Source organism: Gadus chalcogrammus, chromosome 1, assembly GCF_026213295.1.
Source record: "Gadus chalcogrammus isolate NIFS_2021 chromosome 1, NIFS_Gcha_1.0, whole genome shotgun sequence".
NCBI classification, from domain to species: domain Eukaryota; kingdom Metazoa; phylum Chordata; class Actinopteri; order Gadiformes; family Gadidae; genus Gadus; species Gadus chalcogrammus.
In genome coordinates, this window is record NC_079412.1 from 27,779,791 (window position 1) to 27,795,182 (window position 15,392).

General features: G+C 49.7%; 2 protein-coding genes across 2 annotated transcripts in view; one reads left to right on the plus strand and one right to left on the minus strand.

The window, feature by feature from the left end:
- The window catches only part of LOC130391793 (transketolase-like), a 14,172-nt gene extending 7,506 nt beyond the window's left edge, over nt 1-6,666 (plus strand). The window contains exons 7-14 of the mRNA XM_056602066.1: nt 169-365; nt 933-1,097; nt 2,201-2,357; nt 2,867-2,997; nt 3,663-3,746; nt 3,869-3,962; nt 4,226-4,348; nt 6,465-6,666. Of these exons, the coding sequence (XP_056458041.1) occupies nt 169-365; nt 933-1,097; nt 2,201-2,357; nt 2,867-2,997; nt 3,663-3,746; nt 3,869-3,962; nt 4,226-4,348; nt 6,465-6,652 (1,139 nt within the window). The 3' untranslated portion in view covers nt 6,653-6,666. The remainder of the gene's footprint in view (nt 1-168; nt 366-932; nt 1,098-2,200; nt 2,358-2,866; nt 2,998-3,662; nt 3,747-3,868; nt 3,963-4,225; nt 4,349-6,464) is intronic.
- Nucleotides 6,667-11,804: 5,138 nt separating this feature from the next.
- Nucleotides 11,805-15,022, minus strand: nsun5 (NOP2/Sun RNA methyltransferase 5). Its single transcript, XM_056599771.1, has 4 exons — nt 13,818-15,022; nt 13,506-13,716; nt 12,691-12,858; nt 11,805-12,261 (listed from the first exon to the last, which is right to left on the minus strand). The coding sequence occupies exons 1-4, from the start codon at nt 14,740-14,742 to the stop codon at nt 12,039-12,041; spliced, it is 1,527 nt and encodes a 508-aa protein (XP_056455746.1). The 5' UTR covers nt 14,743-15,022; the 3' UTR covers nt 11,805-12,038.
- Nucleotides 15,023-15,392: the final 370 nt, after the last annotated feature.

Consider the following 15,392-nt stretch of genomic DNA (forward strand, 5'->3'; position numbering starts at 1 on the left):
CTGCCTGTGTCTGTACCTGTGAGTGCCTGTGCTAACCTGTGTGCGTGCGTGTGTGTGTGTGTGTGTGTGTGTGTGTGTGTGTGTGTGTGTGTGTGTGTGTGTGTGTGTGTGTGTGTGTGTGTGTGTGTGTGTGTGTGTGTGTGTGTGTGTGTGCGTGTGTGTGTGCAGTGGCGGAGGATAAGCTGGGCTGGCACGGGAAGCCCCTCCCCCGGGAGGTGGCGGACGGCGTGCTGAAGGAGCTGCAGAGCCGCATCGTGAGCTGCAGCAAGCGGCTCTACCCCGCGGCGCCCTGCGAGGACGCCCCCGCCGTCAGCCTGCGCAACGTCCGCATGCCCAGCGCACCCAGCTACAAGCTGGGGGAGAAGGTAGGGGGAGGGGGGGGGGAGAGGGGGGAGAGGAGGGAGGAGAAGGGGGAGAGAGGGGAGGCTGCTTCAACCAGCCCTCCTCCACACACTCCACAGTAATCTCTTTCAAAGTGTTGTGTTGGGCTCTTCCTATGCATGAAAGGTTTCCCACAGTAAGGTTAAGAACCAGCCGACAAAAGCGTTAAAAAAAGAATTGTGTTTTGGCTTTAAACATCGAGAAATGAGATGAAGGACTTACATTTCTTCTATGGCTGACACATTGGGACATATTCCGAACATACGAATAGAACAGGCGGGTTATATAGCATCTTATCCGAGCTATCTCTTTTGTGTACGGGGAATGGGTTAACTTAGTGATCGTTAGTGATTGGCACTCGGTTCTATGAACATCCTTACTGGACCGACTGCGATGTGTTGTTGTTTCACTTTCTTATCACAAACGTACTTATCGTAAGTCGCTTTGGATAAGAGCGTCTGCTAAAGGCCCTGAATATAAGCGTAAAGGGCTGGTATATTTATGGGTAAAACCGCCTGAACCCGTCGTCTGAGTGTTGTCCTTCCCTTCAGGTCGCGACCAGGAAGGCGTACGGGATGGCCCTGGCCAAGCTGGGCCGCTACAACCAGCACGTCATTGCTCTGGACGGGGACACGAAGAACTCCACCTTCGCCGAGCTCTTCAAGAACGAGCACCCCGACCGTTACGTCGAGTGCTACATCGCCGAGCAGAACATGGTGCGAATGACCATCTATCATACCTCACACGAAATGTCGTACAAAATAGGATTCTTATATAAAGATCTATCGTACAAAGTATGATTTTGGTATCGTGATACTATTCGTCATACAAAATATGATCGTTCGAAATACGATCTATCGTACAGAATACGATTTTTTTCTTACAAATCCTTTTATCAAACAAAAATATGAAATGTCAACGTCAATGTAAAATGCAATCCCTGCCGTTGTAGCCCATTAGCTCATACCCTTCTGGGCAATTTGGGAGTTTCTATAGGACGAGTACGACCAGCTGAGCGTAAACAGTGCGTAATTAATTTGGATAATCCCCAGAGTGTCACATCAAATATTTACAGACTTTGCTGATTCCTCTTCGGTCCGTTTGCCTGGTTTCGTCAGAGGCCTCGGGCCAGAAGGCCGTTGCTACGACAAAGGAGACATTACCACGGCGACAACAGCAGCCACTGTATATTGTAGCCTTCAGTAAATAGTTGTAAGGACCAAACATATGGGTCCTTAATATCGGCGCTAATCGCTCTAAATATTAGATTGTATAAATATTGAATATACACTGATTTCCTGAATACCCATTACCTGACTAATGGTTTAACCCCTCTCACACACCAAAGCATCCTTTGCTTAGACGGTGATACAATCACGCAAATATGAGTAGCTGTCATTAAACCTAAATCCTAACTAGCCTCATCCTCTAAACCTGCGTTATTGCTAACTAGCCTCACTAAACCAACCTCTAAACATGTGTTATTCCTAACTAGCCTCACTAACCCAGCCTTTAACCCGTGTTATACCTCTTCCTGTCTCCGTGTTATTCCTAACTAGCCTCACTAAACCAACCACTAAACCAGTGTTATTCCTAACTAGCCTCACTAAACCAGTGTTATTCCTAACTAGTCTCACTAAACCAACCACTAAACCAGTGTTATTCCTAACTAGTCTCACTAAACCTGTGTTATTCCTAACTAGTCTCACTAAACCAACCACTAAACCTGTGTTATTCCTAACTAGTCTCACTAAACCAGTGTTATTCCTAACTAGCCTCCCTCGCCCAGGCTCTAAACTCCTCCTCTTCCTGTCTCCAGGTCAGCGTTGCCGTGGGCTGCGCCGCCCGTGACCGCAGCGTGGTGTTCGCCTCCACCTTCGCCACCTTCTTCACGCGGGCGTACGACCAGCTGCGCATGGCGGCCATCTCCGAGAGCAACGTCAACCTGTGTGGCTCGCACTGCGGCGTCTCCATCGGTCAGTCCTGAACCCGCGGCCTCGCGGCGCCGCTGTTAGCGCTCTGACCTCTGACCTCTGACCTCTTCATGGTCGTTTCCGTGGTGACTCTGCCAACTATCCTTTCTTTCCCTCCTATAGTCACTTCCTCTGTCTAACGTCCTCCCTCACGACCGGTGTCAGCACTTCGCTCCCTCTCTTCCTCCCCCTCTCTCCCCCTTTTCCCTGTGACATGGAAGTGGATCTGGGACGACCCGATCCTTCCTCCCTCCCTCCTCTTCCTCCTCCCACTCCTCCTCCTCCTCCTCCTCAGGTACACAGCATGACCACGCATGCCAGTCCACCACACTTCATCAATGTTTCCCACTTTGGACATGAGACAGATTCTCCCGGTCCCCGACTTTAAAGTGTGTGTGTGTGTGTGTGTGTGTGTGTGTGTGTGTGTGTGTGTGTGTGTGTGTGTGTGTGTGTGTGTGTGTGTGTGTGACTGTGTGTGTTTTTGTGTGTGTGTGTGTGTGTGTGTGTGTCAGGAGAGGACGGGCCCTCCCAGATGGGTCTGGAGGACCTGGCCATGTTCAGAGCCATCCCCACGGCAACGGTGTTCTACCCTAGCGACGCCGTGTCCACGGAGAAGGCCATGGAGCTCGCTGCCAACACAAAGGTAGACTACAGTACCCACAATCCCCTGGCTGTGACACATGACATCCACACAAAGGTAGACTACAGTACCCACAATCCCCTGGCTGTGACACATGACATCCACACAAAGGTAGACTACAGTACCCACAATCCCCTGGCTGTGACACATGACATCCACACAAAGGTAGACTACAGTACCCACAATCCCCTGCGGAAAAGCCTTGCAATCGAACATGACATCGAAGTTTATACAGTTACACTATCGATAAAGTAGATGTAGATAAATACATAAAGAAATCTTTATCTATATATCTTATTATATCTTATATCTATATTGATACATATCCATACCTTTATAGATTTCAAAAAATATATACAGATAGATAGAAATCTAGATGCAGATTTATATAAAGATATTGGAATTAAAGAAAAGGTAATCACTATTCTATATACAATAAACATAAATATATGTATGGCTTGATGATATTTATGATACGTATGACAATGACCTGAATATATATATTGTACTGAGGTCATTGTCATCAATATCATGAAACAGGGGACGTATAGGGCGGCCCCTGAGGGAGGGTTGCTAGTGAGTGTTCGTCTCCTGCTGGCCGAGCCGTGCTGCTCAGAGCGCTGACCGAGGTCTGTGTGTCCATGTGTCCGTGTGTCCGTGTGTCCCAGGGCCTGTGCTACATCCGGACCAGCCGCCCCGAGAACAGCGTCATCTACAACAGCAGCGAGGACTTCCACGTCGGACAGGCCAAGGTCATGATCACAACAACCGTATCAGCAGTAGTACCGCAAGAACAATCGCTCAGCCCATCCTGGATAAAAGCGGCCATGTATTTGTCTTTGGTAATTTAACGTTCTGTTTCCACGGCGATCAGGTCGTCAACAAGTCCAACGATGACCACGTGACTGTGATCGGAGCCGGAGTGACCCTTCATGAGGCAATGGCCGCCGCAGAGCAACTGAAGAAAGGTAGAGAGAGAGAGAGACAGAGACAGAGAGAGAGAGAGAGAGAGAGCATATCAAGAAGCAAAAAGTGTAATTGATATTGGTAGAAAAAGAAAGATGGAATCTTCAATTTGGAATTGAAACAAAGCAATGATTTAATTCTGCATGTTCATAGTCTAAACCTCGCCAAAGCATTTGAAACTAAACTTGAGCTGCAGCCAGACCATTCCCAGTCCTGTTCCTGTACTCTCAAAATGGAGGTCCTTCATTCTGTGCTCCTTCCCCAGAGAGGATCAACGTCCGTGTGATCGACCCGTTCACCATCAAGCCCCTGGACTCCAAGACCATCATCGACAACGCCAAGGCCACGCGAGGCCGCATCATCACCGTGGAGGACCACTACTACGAAGGTACCGCGTCTGGACAGCAGCAGGTCCAAACCATGAGGGTGTACACTGAGACGAAAGGGTTCCCAGAACCTCCGTCTGATCACACAATGTTAAAAACGGGCTAGGACTGTGTTCTACTACAACCATGATCCACCATGTTCCACAAAATATGAAGAGAACCAAAGATATGAACCAAAACTAAAGCAAAGTCGGCCCCATGTTCACTAAACACTGAGCAACGGCCGTGTCCATCACTGGCACCCAGACGGCCGTCCGCGCTCTCGCTCAGGAACACCTGGGAACAAGAGCCGAGCGTTCAGACAAGGAACCGAAATCACTGCAGATAAAAAGAGCGAGCGAGGGTCTGAAGAGAGCGAATCAGACAGCTGCTGCCAGACTGGTGTGAGTGTGTGTACTGTATATGAGAGAGAGAGAGAGAGCGAGAGCGAGAGCGAGAGCGAGAGCGAGAGAGAGAGGGAGAGGGAGAGAGAGAGAGAGAGAGAGAGAGAGAGCGCGCATTGAGAAGAAAATATTGCATCAATATATTAGAGAGACAAAGAAATTACAGATAGATATAAGATAGAGATATTAGAGAGATTCTACAGAGGGATATTACAGAGAGACATTAGATAGAGAGGTGATACATATTTGGATGGACGGGGAGGGGGGGGGGGGGGGGGGGGGGGAGCGACTGTGTGATTTTTAATTTAATCTCTGGCCTTTGGGCTGCGCTGACCTACATACCAGCGTCACATCAACACGCTGCCCCTCCCTGACCTCTCCCGACGGGAGAGTCACTGAACGGCGGAAGGCTCTACACCAACACATGCTGGGGTTCGCCTTCTCACCAAACACAAAGAAAGAAAGTAAAGCTCTTAGCCCTGGACACCGAAAAACAAAAGATATAGTTACCTAGAATCTAGAGCTTATTCTTTAGCGTTAAGAGTACTAAAGCTGACAACCAAGGAGGGGTTGACCCGAGGAGGAGAGGTGTGAGTGAGGTGTGTGAAGGAGTGAGACGTCGAGGGTGAAAGAGTGAGAGAAGAGAGGGGGAGGGGGGAGGGGGGAGGGGGGAGGGGGGGGGGAGAGTAGTGGAAGGGCGTTGTCTCTCCCGTCGGCCCGTATCACGTCACAGCGGGAGATCTCTCCCCAGCGAGGCGCGAGTGATCTGATGTGACAGAGGAGGAGGGGGAGGAGATGGGGGGGGGGGGAGGGGGAGGAGAGGAGGGGAGAGGAGGAGGTGAAGGAGGGAAGGAACTGACAAATTAATTATTTAAAGAACGAGCCGAGAACGAAGCAATGAGGGAGAGGGTGAAAACGAAATAATGTATAATGGTTGAAGAAATGAAGACAGAAAGAGGAAAGGTAGAAAGAAAAGGAGAGGAGGAGGAGGAGGAGGAGGAAGAGGGGGAGGGGGAGGAGGAGGAGGGAGAGGAGGAGGAGGAGGAGGAGGAGGAGGAGGAGGAGGAGGTAGAGGAGGAGGAGGAGGAGGAGGAGGAGGAGGAGGAGGAGGAGGAGGAGGAGGAGGAGGGGAGTGGCTCCATTCCCAGTGGAAAAGTTCCGGGTCCAAACTCAAATGGCTGTTGTCTTAACCCGTAGGCAAGACAACCTAACCTACCTGACCAGAGAGCATTCACACACAGAGAGAGAGAGCATTCACACAGACAGAGAGAGAGAGCATTCACACAGACAGAGAGACAGAGACAGAGAGAGAGAGAGAGAGAGAGAGAGAGAGAGAGAGAGACAGAGACAGAGACAGAGACAGAGACAGAGACAGACAGAGAGAGAGAGATCGATGTTGAACATTTTCACATACTTTGCTTAGCTGTCTATTTACTATTTTTTGTATTGCATTGTGTGCATGGTGGTAACTCTTCAATGGTTTACAATTCAGTCAAACCGTATCAGTAATTCAATCATTCTTGAAATTAAATTTCATAGACAGACAGACAGGTAGACAGACAGGTAGACAGACAGACAGACAGACAGACAGACAGACAGACAGACAGACAGACAGACAGACAGACGGGTAGACAGCCAGACAGAAGGACAGTTAGTTAGAGAGAGAGGCTTCGGAGAGGAACCCTCTGATGAATAGTGCGGAGGTGAACCCGGTGTCTCCCCTCCGTGCCTGCAGGGGGCCTCGGCGAGGCGGTGTGCGCGGCGGTGGTCAACGAGACGGGCTTCAGCGTGCACCGCATGGCCGTGGCCCAGGTGCCGCGCAGCGGGAAGCCCCAGGAGCTGCTGCGGCTCTTCGGCATCGACCGCGACGCCATCGCCCAGGCCGTCCGGAAGGTTCTCAGCACCTCCGCCAACAACAAGTAGAGGAGGAGGAGGAAGAGGAGGAGGAGGAGGAGGAGGAGGAGGAGGAGGAGGAGGAGGAGGAGGAGGTGGTGAAGACGGGCGAACGAAAACAGCGGAAGCCCGATAGCGAGACAGCGTGATTGGGTGACGGACGCCGTGGTTACCGGCTGCCGTGGTAACCGGCTGCCATGGTGACGATAAATGTGATAAATGGAGCCCAAAAAGAAACAAACAAACCAACAGAAAGGGAGGGGAGTACTTCTGCCCCCCCGCCCCTCAAAATGAAAACGAGCCAGTTTTGTTAAACTATCACGATGTTGTTGTTGTTGTCCCCCCCCCTGTTCTGTTCCCTCCACTTCCCACTCCCCCCTCTTCCCCCTCCCCAATGTAGCCCCCCCCCCCCCAAGTTATCCCAGATTTGAAAAAATACAAATAAAAACCTGGTGCTGCCCCTAGTGGTTAGTGAAGTGTGGTGCTGTGGATGCGTCCCTGTGAAGCGGTATTGTTGGTTTTTAGGGGGGGGGGGGATGGGGGGGGAGCCTATTAGAGGGGGAGGGGCCTTTTTGAGCACTGACTGTTTGGAATCCTATTTTGCAAACCAAAACTTTTGCTTTGTACTGCTCTCCAAACACCAATAAAGAGGCAGTTTCTTCACAGCTCCTGGTCTCTGGTTGTCTCATTTGTCCACTTTAAAGCCGAAGAAATCTGGGGCCTTTCGGTTTTTCGAGTTTAAAATGATGTCCCACAGAAGACACTTGCTACTGGGACATTAGTGAAAGACACAAATATAAAACCAACGAGTAAGAACGAAGAAATAAACGTCTGCCATGAAATATGTGACAACCACCCAAATTAAGACAACCTACCAGAAACGATATGTGTCCATTTTGTGATGCATAACATACAGACACACACATATGGAATGATTGGATGTTATGTAAGAGTACAGTTTGAACCCATGTTGTTTAACCCAGTTAAATCACAGCCTACAGATGACCATGTGCATATTTAATGAGTGTTTAAACTCGTAGTGAAAGATTTAGAGAGTGTGAGAAAGAGCAATGCATCCTTACTGCAGTTCCTGCATGCTCAGTGTCCATGTGCAAAACAATAATATTTCATAGATAATACAGTATTATATAAACAAATGACATAAAGAAAAGCTGAATTGATCCATGGTATTAAGTGTTGCAAATGAACACGCCCCTTCTATCTTGAGATATTCCAAAACAGGATATTGAACGGAAATATCTTTTCAGCCTTAAATTACAATTATAGCATTGGTCATTTCTAAGCCAATGCAGCCTTGGTATTGTACCTCGGGAGTTAGGTGACTTAATCTAACGCCTTCAGCGGGAGGAGGAAGGACCACAGTTTGATGACAGCCTCACATTTTGAAATGTGAGGCGTGTTTACACTCGTTTTATCATGAATAAACGATAACGTACGACACACAAGTCCAGCTCTGCAGCCCTTTGTACTCCCCACTGAACATACAGCCGTACGCACGGCCACCTCTGATTGGATGTGATATCGGGGATGACCTCTGAACCCTGGCCCTCTACCACAGCAGGGGCACCGGCTGCACTTTGAGCCAAAGCTGGCATGTCAGCTGGGGGTGGGTGTGTGTGTGTGTGTGTGTGTGCGTGTGTGTACATGGGTTTGTACGTGTGAGTGTGTTTGAGTTGACATGTGTGTGTGTGTGTGTGGGTGTGTGTGTGCAAGCGTACATGTGTGTGCATTCGTACGTGTGTGTGTGTGTGTGTGCATGTGTGTGTGTCCCGTGCCTGGTGTGTGCGTACTGTATATGTCTGGGTGGGGGGGGGGTTAACATGTCGATGTTCTAGTGCGACAGACGTCCCGGCATCTGTCTGCTCCGTCCGTCCAGCTGTCGGGGACAGCATGTGTGGACGCTCCCATCGCCTCAAAGGAGGTCGCTTAAAGGTACATTCAAAACACAACAATACCACTAAAGAATGACTGTGGCTGAAGCTCTTTGTCATCATCGAAACGTTACACTAATAAAGTAAATGTATGTTTTACGCATTATGCTTTTCACTGACTGTATTACACAACATGCTCAACGACTGAACACTGCTCACATTAAGGCCCCGTTATGAAATGCTTCTGCTATGAATAATTGTTTGATAACTCACGGATAAAAATATGAAATGATTTAATGTTTATACTCTGCCACAGCGCACAACACACATGCACTGACTGCCATGTGTGTGTGTTTATAGATATACATGAATATGTATGCATGTATACATTTGCGCGTACGTAAGTGTTTTAATGTGCGTGTGAATAATACATCAGGGCTTTTTTGTGGATATGTTGGCGTCCTTTGGGTCACTGAGGAGCCAGACACAGCTACAGGGCGGCCGGCTGTCTTCCACTTGAGTGACCCCCCAGTCAGACCCAGCCCCCTCCAATTCACACATTCATACACACACGCACACATACATATACACACACTCCCCCCCAACTAGACCCAGCCCCCCAAATTCACATTTACACACACACCAGACCCCTAAATTCACACATTCGCACGCACACACACACACACAAACACACACACCGCCCCCCCAAAACAGACCCAGCCCCCTAAATTCATTCACACACACACACACACACAGCCCCCTAAATTCACACATTCGCACGCACACACACAGACACACACACACACGCAAGCCTCGCGGCTAGTCTGACAGACACAAAGGAACACACTCGTCTCATGTCAACCTGTATTAGCAGCAGACGTGTGCGTGTACAGTATGTGTTACTACTACGGCACACAAAGAGTGTGTAGCTGTACGTCTGAACACGCCGGGGAGCCGCGCGGAGCAGCTCCGGCTCCTGGGTCCAGCCGTCGGCGTTGAGCGGTAGACGCCTGAGGGGAGCTTCGACTGGGCGCCTCAAGGCGTGGGTCGAAGCTGACAGGATGATGTTGGATGTGTTCGGTGTGACAACTTGTGAAATAATAATCATGAGGAGACGGCAGTAAGGAAAGACACAAGAGGAGAGGGACAATTTGGTGAACTGGAATCTAAGGAGAATGGCATCAAATCCCTAGAAGACACTTAATATATATCTATATATCATCTCACTCAATCACTCATTCATTCTCACGTTCTCTCCTCCTCCCCCTTCGCTCGGCAGGCAGAGGTTCTGTTCTGTTCCCCCCCCCTTCCACGTCCTGAACCCCGCCCTACAACAGCCAATCACAGCCACTGGAGCGCCTGACTCCGCCCTCCCTCAGCTGCTGCTGCCGCCGTGACTCCGCCCACCGCAGGGCGGGCCCAAGTCAAAGCAGGTCACCTCACCGACCAATCAGAGCGTCCGCGTCCCTCGGACGAGTGTGCGTCCCAGTGGACAAATGGGAGGAGTCTACGTCTTCACCTACTCAGAGGGCAGCTGGTGTGGTGAAGCTCCGCCCCCTCTGGAGTTAGACTCCGCCCCCTAACCTCCAAATAGGGATGTGGCGGTGGAGAGGCTGAAGAGGAAGAGAGATGTTGAGGTGTGGGGGGGCAAGGAGGATGGAGAGGGATCTTCGAAAAATGGCCGCCACAACGTGGGGAGTGCAAAGAGAGAGAGAGAGAGAGAGAGAGAGAGAGAGAGAGAGAGAGAGAGAGAGAGAGAGAGAGAGAGAGAGAGAGAGAGAGAAGAAATGAGGATATAAAGTCATTACTGATCTGGTCACGCATGGATAAAAAGGTTCCTGTGTAACTCAGTAGACCCAGGTGATCTGCCTGATTGTGTCTACACACACATGAACCCCCTGGACAAGCTGGGTTATAAAAAGCTTTGTTAAAACCACAGCTGGTTCCTGTGAACGCCCGAAGTTCACAATTTCGAACATTTGAAATATCTTTTCAATAAACAAATATTATTGAAAAATTCACAATATACCTTGATCCACAATCAGCGTTTATGGCATAACTCATTGTCAGATCTTTTAGTATGTACTACAAGCTTTATTTGTCCAGTCAGTCGATAGGACCAGCTACACCAGCCCGGGTCTCTGCTCTTAAGGACAGGCACAACACTGCCCTCTAGTGGATGGAACCACGGTTTACATCGAGAGGTGCAACACTTCTGGGTTCACTGTAGACCTGCCTGGATAGACGTAGAATTGGTACTTAGCCGAGACATCGTTGTCTGTGTTCCATAAACGACAGTTATCCCAGACTCATTAAGGTTTATTCTGGATGGTTCTGTTCCTCTGCAACCAAAATTAAATTCTTAGCTGATCTTTTGTTAAACCTCACCGAATACGTGTTTCACTGTCTCCCTGATTCGTGGTTGAAATGTAGCAGGTAGAGACAGTGGATTGCAGTGCTGCCCAAAACACAAGAGCAGAAACACACGTATTGTTGGAGGAGGGAGGCAATGGGAGAGTGGAGTATTAGCAAAGGAAGTGACAACACTATAGAAGAAAATAGAGAAATTAGGTGGAAGGTGCGGTTAAAGGTTGAAAGTGGTTGGGGATGAGGGGGGGGGGGGGGGAGTGTGTGTGTGTAGGTGGAGAGGGTGTGTGTTCTCTCTGAGGATATTATTCCAGATCACTGCCCGAGGACACAGGCAGTACCATTAGACTGTCACTAAGCATCAAGGTTACATCGCTGATCTGATGCGCGCGCGCGCGCGAGAGAGAGAGAGAGAGAGAGAGTGCTTGTTACTAGCCTAAATGCAAGTATCTTGTCTTTGAGTAAACAAGACATCTTAGAACCCTAACCCCCATCGAAACTGAACCTGGATAAACGCTGAGAGCCAAATCAACGAACACACCACTATAAGGTTGTGTACACGTGTGTGTGTGTAGTGAGGTCTCCATTCATCAAACTGCCTGCTAAATACCAACTGAGCACGTCACTGGATGTCTCGTCAAATATGGTGAGACCAGCGCCTACACGAGCCTCAAGGCATGAGAACGAGAATCTAATGAGAGAATCTCACTACGATACCACACTCGCCATCGCGGGATGGTTGTGATCAGAAAATTATGTCAATTCGATGTTGGAAATACAAATGTTTGCATAAGTTCCAGCAAAACTAGGGCAGACATGAAACTTCAGAAACGTCAAACTTACAAAGACATGAATTTTGTACGTTTTTTTGGAAATATTTGTTTAAATTCTCTTTAAATGCAGGCAGCCTGACATTATCTAAGAAAATAATAAAAATGTAGCCAACACCAGCTGGGATCTCAAAATTGCCCACCGTAGCTTTTAGTGGGAGAGTGAGAAAGCCGATGTAAATTCACACATCGTTAAGAAGGCCTGTGAATAAAAAAAAATAACATTACTGAAATTATAAAAAGGATTTATTCTATTTCTCAGAATAAAGAGCACAATACAGACAGAGCCTCCTCCAAACACAACCACACCAATCTCTTAACCTCCTCTCAAGCCACTATGGGGGTCGCTGCCTTCTTCTTCTTCTTCTTGTTCCTCTTCCTCTTCTTCTTGGCCTGTCCTTCAACAGGACTTGTTTTCACTTCCATCTCCTCTTCCTCCTCCTCCTCCTCCTCACTGTTGAGGCTGGCCTCCGGAGGCGCTGCCACAGCTGGCTTCCCCTCAGCCTCCTCCGAGGGACTCACTGATGTCACTTCCTGGCTGGGCGTGCGGCTGCCGGAGAGAAGGAGCGATGTGAGGTTCATCTTGATACGTTGGGTTATAGTTTAGTGTCAGCATGCTTCGTGTTGTCGGGTAGGAAACCATCGAGTATTCCTCGCATTGTTCACTGGAATCTTTGTAAATGGTAAACGGACTGCATTTATACCACGCGTCTCTAACCAACATTCACCACCCGTGCATGCACACATTCACACACCGACGGCGGAGTCAGCCACGAATGGCGACTTCCAGCTCGTCAGGAGCAGTCAGGGTGAGGTGTCTCGCTCAGGGACACCTCGACACTCAGATAGGAGGAGCCGGGGATCGAACCAGCAACCCTCCGGTTACCAGCCCGCCCGCTCTACCCCCCGAGCCACATGCCGCCCCGGTGTGTCAGGGATCGGCCTTGAGTTTTGAAACGCCTTGGGGTCAGATGTTTACCTGGCGGCCTCCTCTAGGCTAGGGGGCGCTGTGGACACGGCGTCACTGTGTCGCTCCAGCAGAGCCACGAAGAAGCCGTGGGTGAGGGTCTTGGTGGTGCTGGCCCGCAGACACTGGCTGAGCGGCTGCAGTCCCCTCTCCGGCCACACGGGGAGGAGGTGCACCAACCTGCAGGGGACGACGGGAGGCGGAGCTTAGCAACATCCAACTTACAGTTGAGCTGATCGAAACTCAGCTGAGGATACCGGAGTGAGACATTGAAGAGGTGCTGAGATCTAATGACAGAAGCCCCGTTTGGACACGTATGGCAACACGGACAACGTGGTGAACAAATGTTTTCACCAACCTTCTGACTCTGGTAAGAAGAGTCAGTGATTATATATTGCAGTGGGCACAGTCAAAGTGAATATAGTGAGTGAGTGAGTGAATATAGTGAGTGAGTGAATGAATGTATTGAGTGAGTGATTATAGTGAGTGAATATAGTGAGTGAGTGAATGTAGTGAGTGAGTGATTATAGTGAGTGAATATAGTGAGTGAGTGAATGTAGTGAGTGAGTGAGTGAGTGAGTGATTGAATGTAGTGAGTGAGTGGTGAGTGAGTGAATGCAGTGAGTGAGTGAATGCAGTGAGTGAGTGAATGCAGTGAGTGAGTGAATGTAGTGAGTGAGTGAATGTAGTGAGTGAGTGAACGTAGTGAATGTAGTGAGTGAGTGAATGTAGTGAGTGAGTGAATGTAGTGAATGTAGTGAGTGAGTGAATGTAGTGAGTGAGTGAATGTAGTGAGTGAGTGAATGTAGTGAGTGAGTGAGTGTTACCTGAAGCCGGGGTTCTGCTGCAGACTGGCAGCCACCACCTTCTCGTTCTCCTCCGTGTGGACGGAGCAGGTGGAGTACACCAGGCGCTGCAGCCGGGGGAAGCCCAGGGCGTGGTTCAGACAGCGCAGCTGGAACGCCGCCAGGTTGCCCAGGCGATGCTTCTCCCGCTCCGGGTCCGGCGGCGAGGCGTCCGTCCCCAGGCACACCATACCTGGACACAGGGACACACACACACAGCGAGGTCACTACAAAGGCGGGACGACGGACCAAATCCAAGTCCGGAAGCGGATTTTCAAAATAAGAGTCTCCTACCCGATCCGCTGCATGACGGGTCCAGCAGGACGTACTCCACGTCTTTGTACTGCGGGTCGGACGGGTCCACCTTCAGGAAGTCCTGGTGGGCCAGCTGGTGGCAGCGGACCCCGGCGCGCAGCAGCAGGGTGGACATGGTGGAGAGACGCTTGGCGTCCAGGTCGAAGGCGAACAGGCGGCCCTTGTTCTTCATGATGGCCGCCAGGTGGCTGGTCTTGTTGCCGGGGGCGGCGCAGGCGTCGATGACATGGCTGTTGGTCGGGGGGTTGAGGAGGAAGGCGGGCAGGCAGCTGGCCTTGTCCTGCAGGATGATGTGTCCCGCCTTGTACAGGAAATGCTCGTGGAATTCCGTCTTGGGAGCGAAGACCAGTAAGTCCGAGAGGTGCAGGTCCCGCACGAAGCTCTTGGCCTTCAGGTCCAGATCGTCGAGTCGGTTGGCCTCGCCCAGGTAGGAGAAGCCGTCCCGTTTGAAGTAGTCCACCGCGTCGTCCACCGTGGTTTTCAGCGTGTTCACACGCACGTACCTGGGGAGCAGCACGCCCTCCGCCTGCTGGACGCTAGAGGGCAGCAGGTCTTTATTCTTGGTCACCTTCTGCTTGATCTTCATGCGGGCCAGCGCCGCCTCGAGTCGAGCCCGATGCTTCGTCATCATCACCTTCCAGGGTCCGCCGCATTTGATACCTTGGCCGATCAGAAGGTCGTACACCAGCACTTTGGCCTGGGTCATCTTCACCTTGGTTTGTTTCAGCAACTTGGTGGACTCGATTAACTCTTGGAGGACGGAGGAGTATTTCTGGGTCTCGCAAACCAACGCAAACAACTGCTTGATGTTCTGAAATTTGCTCTCGAAGACCAACGTCTTCACAGCGCCCCGTTTACTCTCCACTTTCTCCAGGATGTCTGCCGCTTTCGCGTATAACGCCATGATTTACACTCGGGTTTCCACTAGATCATGTGTTGAATTGTATATTTACTGCCAACGTTACCGTAAGATGTTCACCGTGATGGTCGACATGGCAGTCCTGAGGAGGGTTTACACGGTGCTCGTTACAGCGAGCGTTATTCTCCTTCGTACGTCGCTCTGAAATTATAATATTTACAAATTAGTTGGCCAGCATGGAAGTAGTCCGACATGCACATGGGGCAGAAGGCATGATACCGGAAGTAGTTGCAGCGTCATGAGATGTTTTGGTGTGACGTAGTACTCGTTCAGCCAATGGTCAATGGTGCATGAGGAAGGACGGAAACTACAGGCAACACGAAAGGACAAAAATAAAAGCAAACTAAAATAATATCAGTGTATGAAAGTAGTTCTCTTCTCTGCTTTTTTCAAGATCTACAATAAACCACCTCCGTTCTAGAAACAGGGAAGAATTACCTAATTGACGATGAAACAACTTCATTCTAAACTTGAGAAACACCAAAGTAGATGAATTGTAAAATATTTTATTTGTCATCTATACATTCAGCAACAACCCTTGCTTTCTTATCCCAAAATACACTCAACAAAAATAGTTTTGCCAATTGTAATCAAATTATTTTAGAAATGTAACTCAGAAAAACTGCATATCAGCT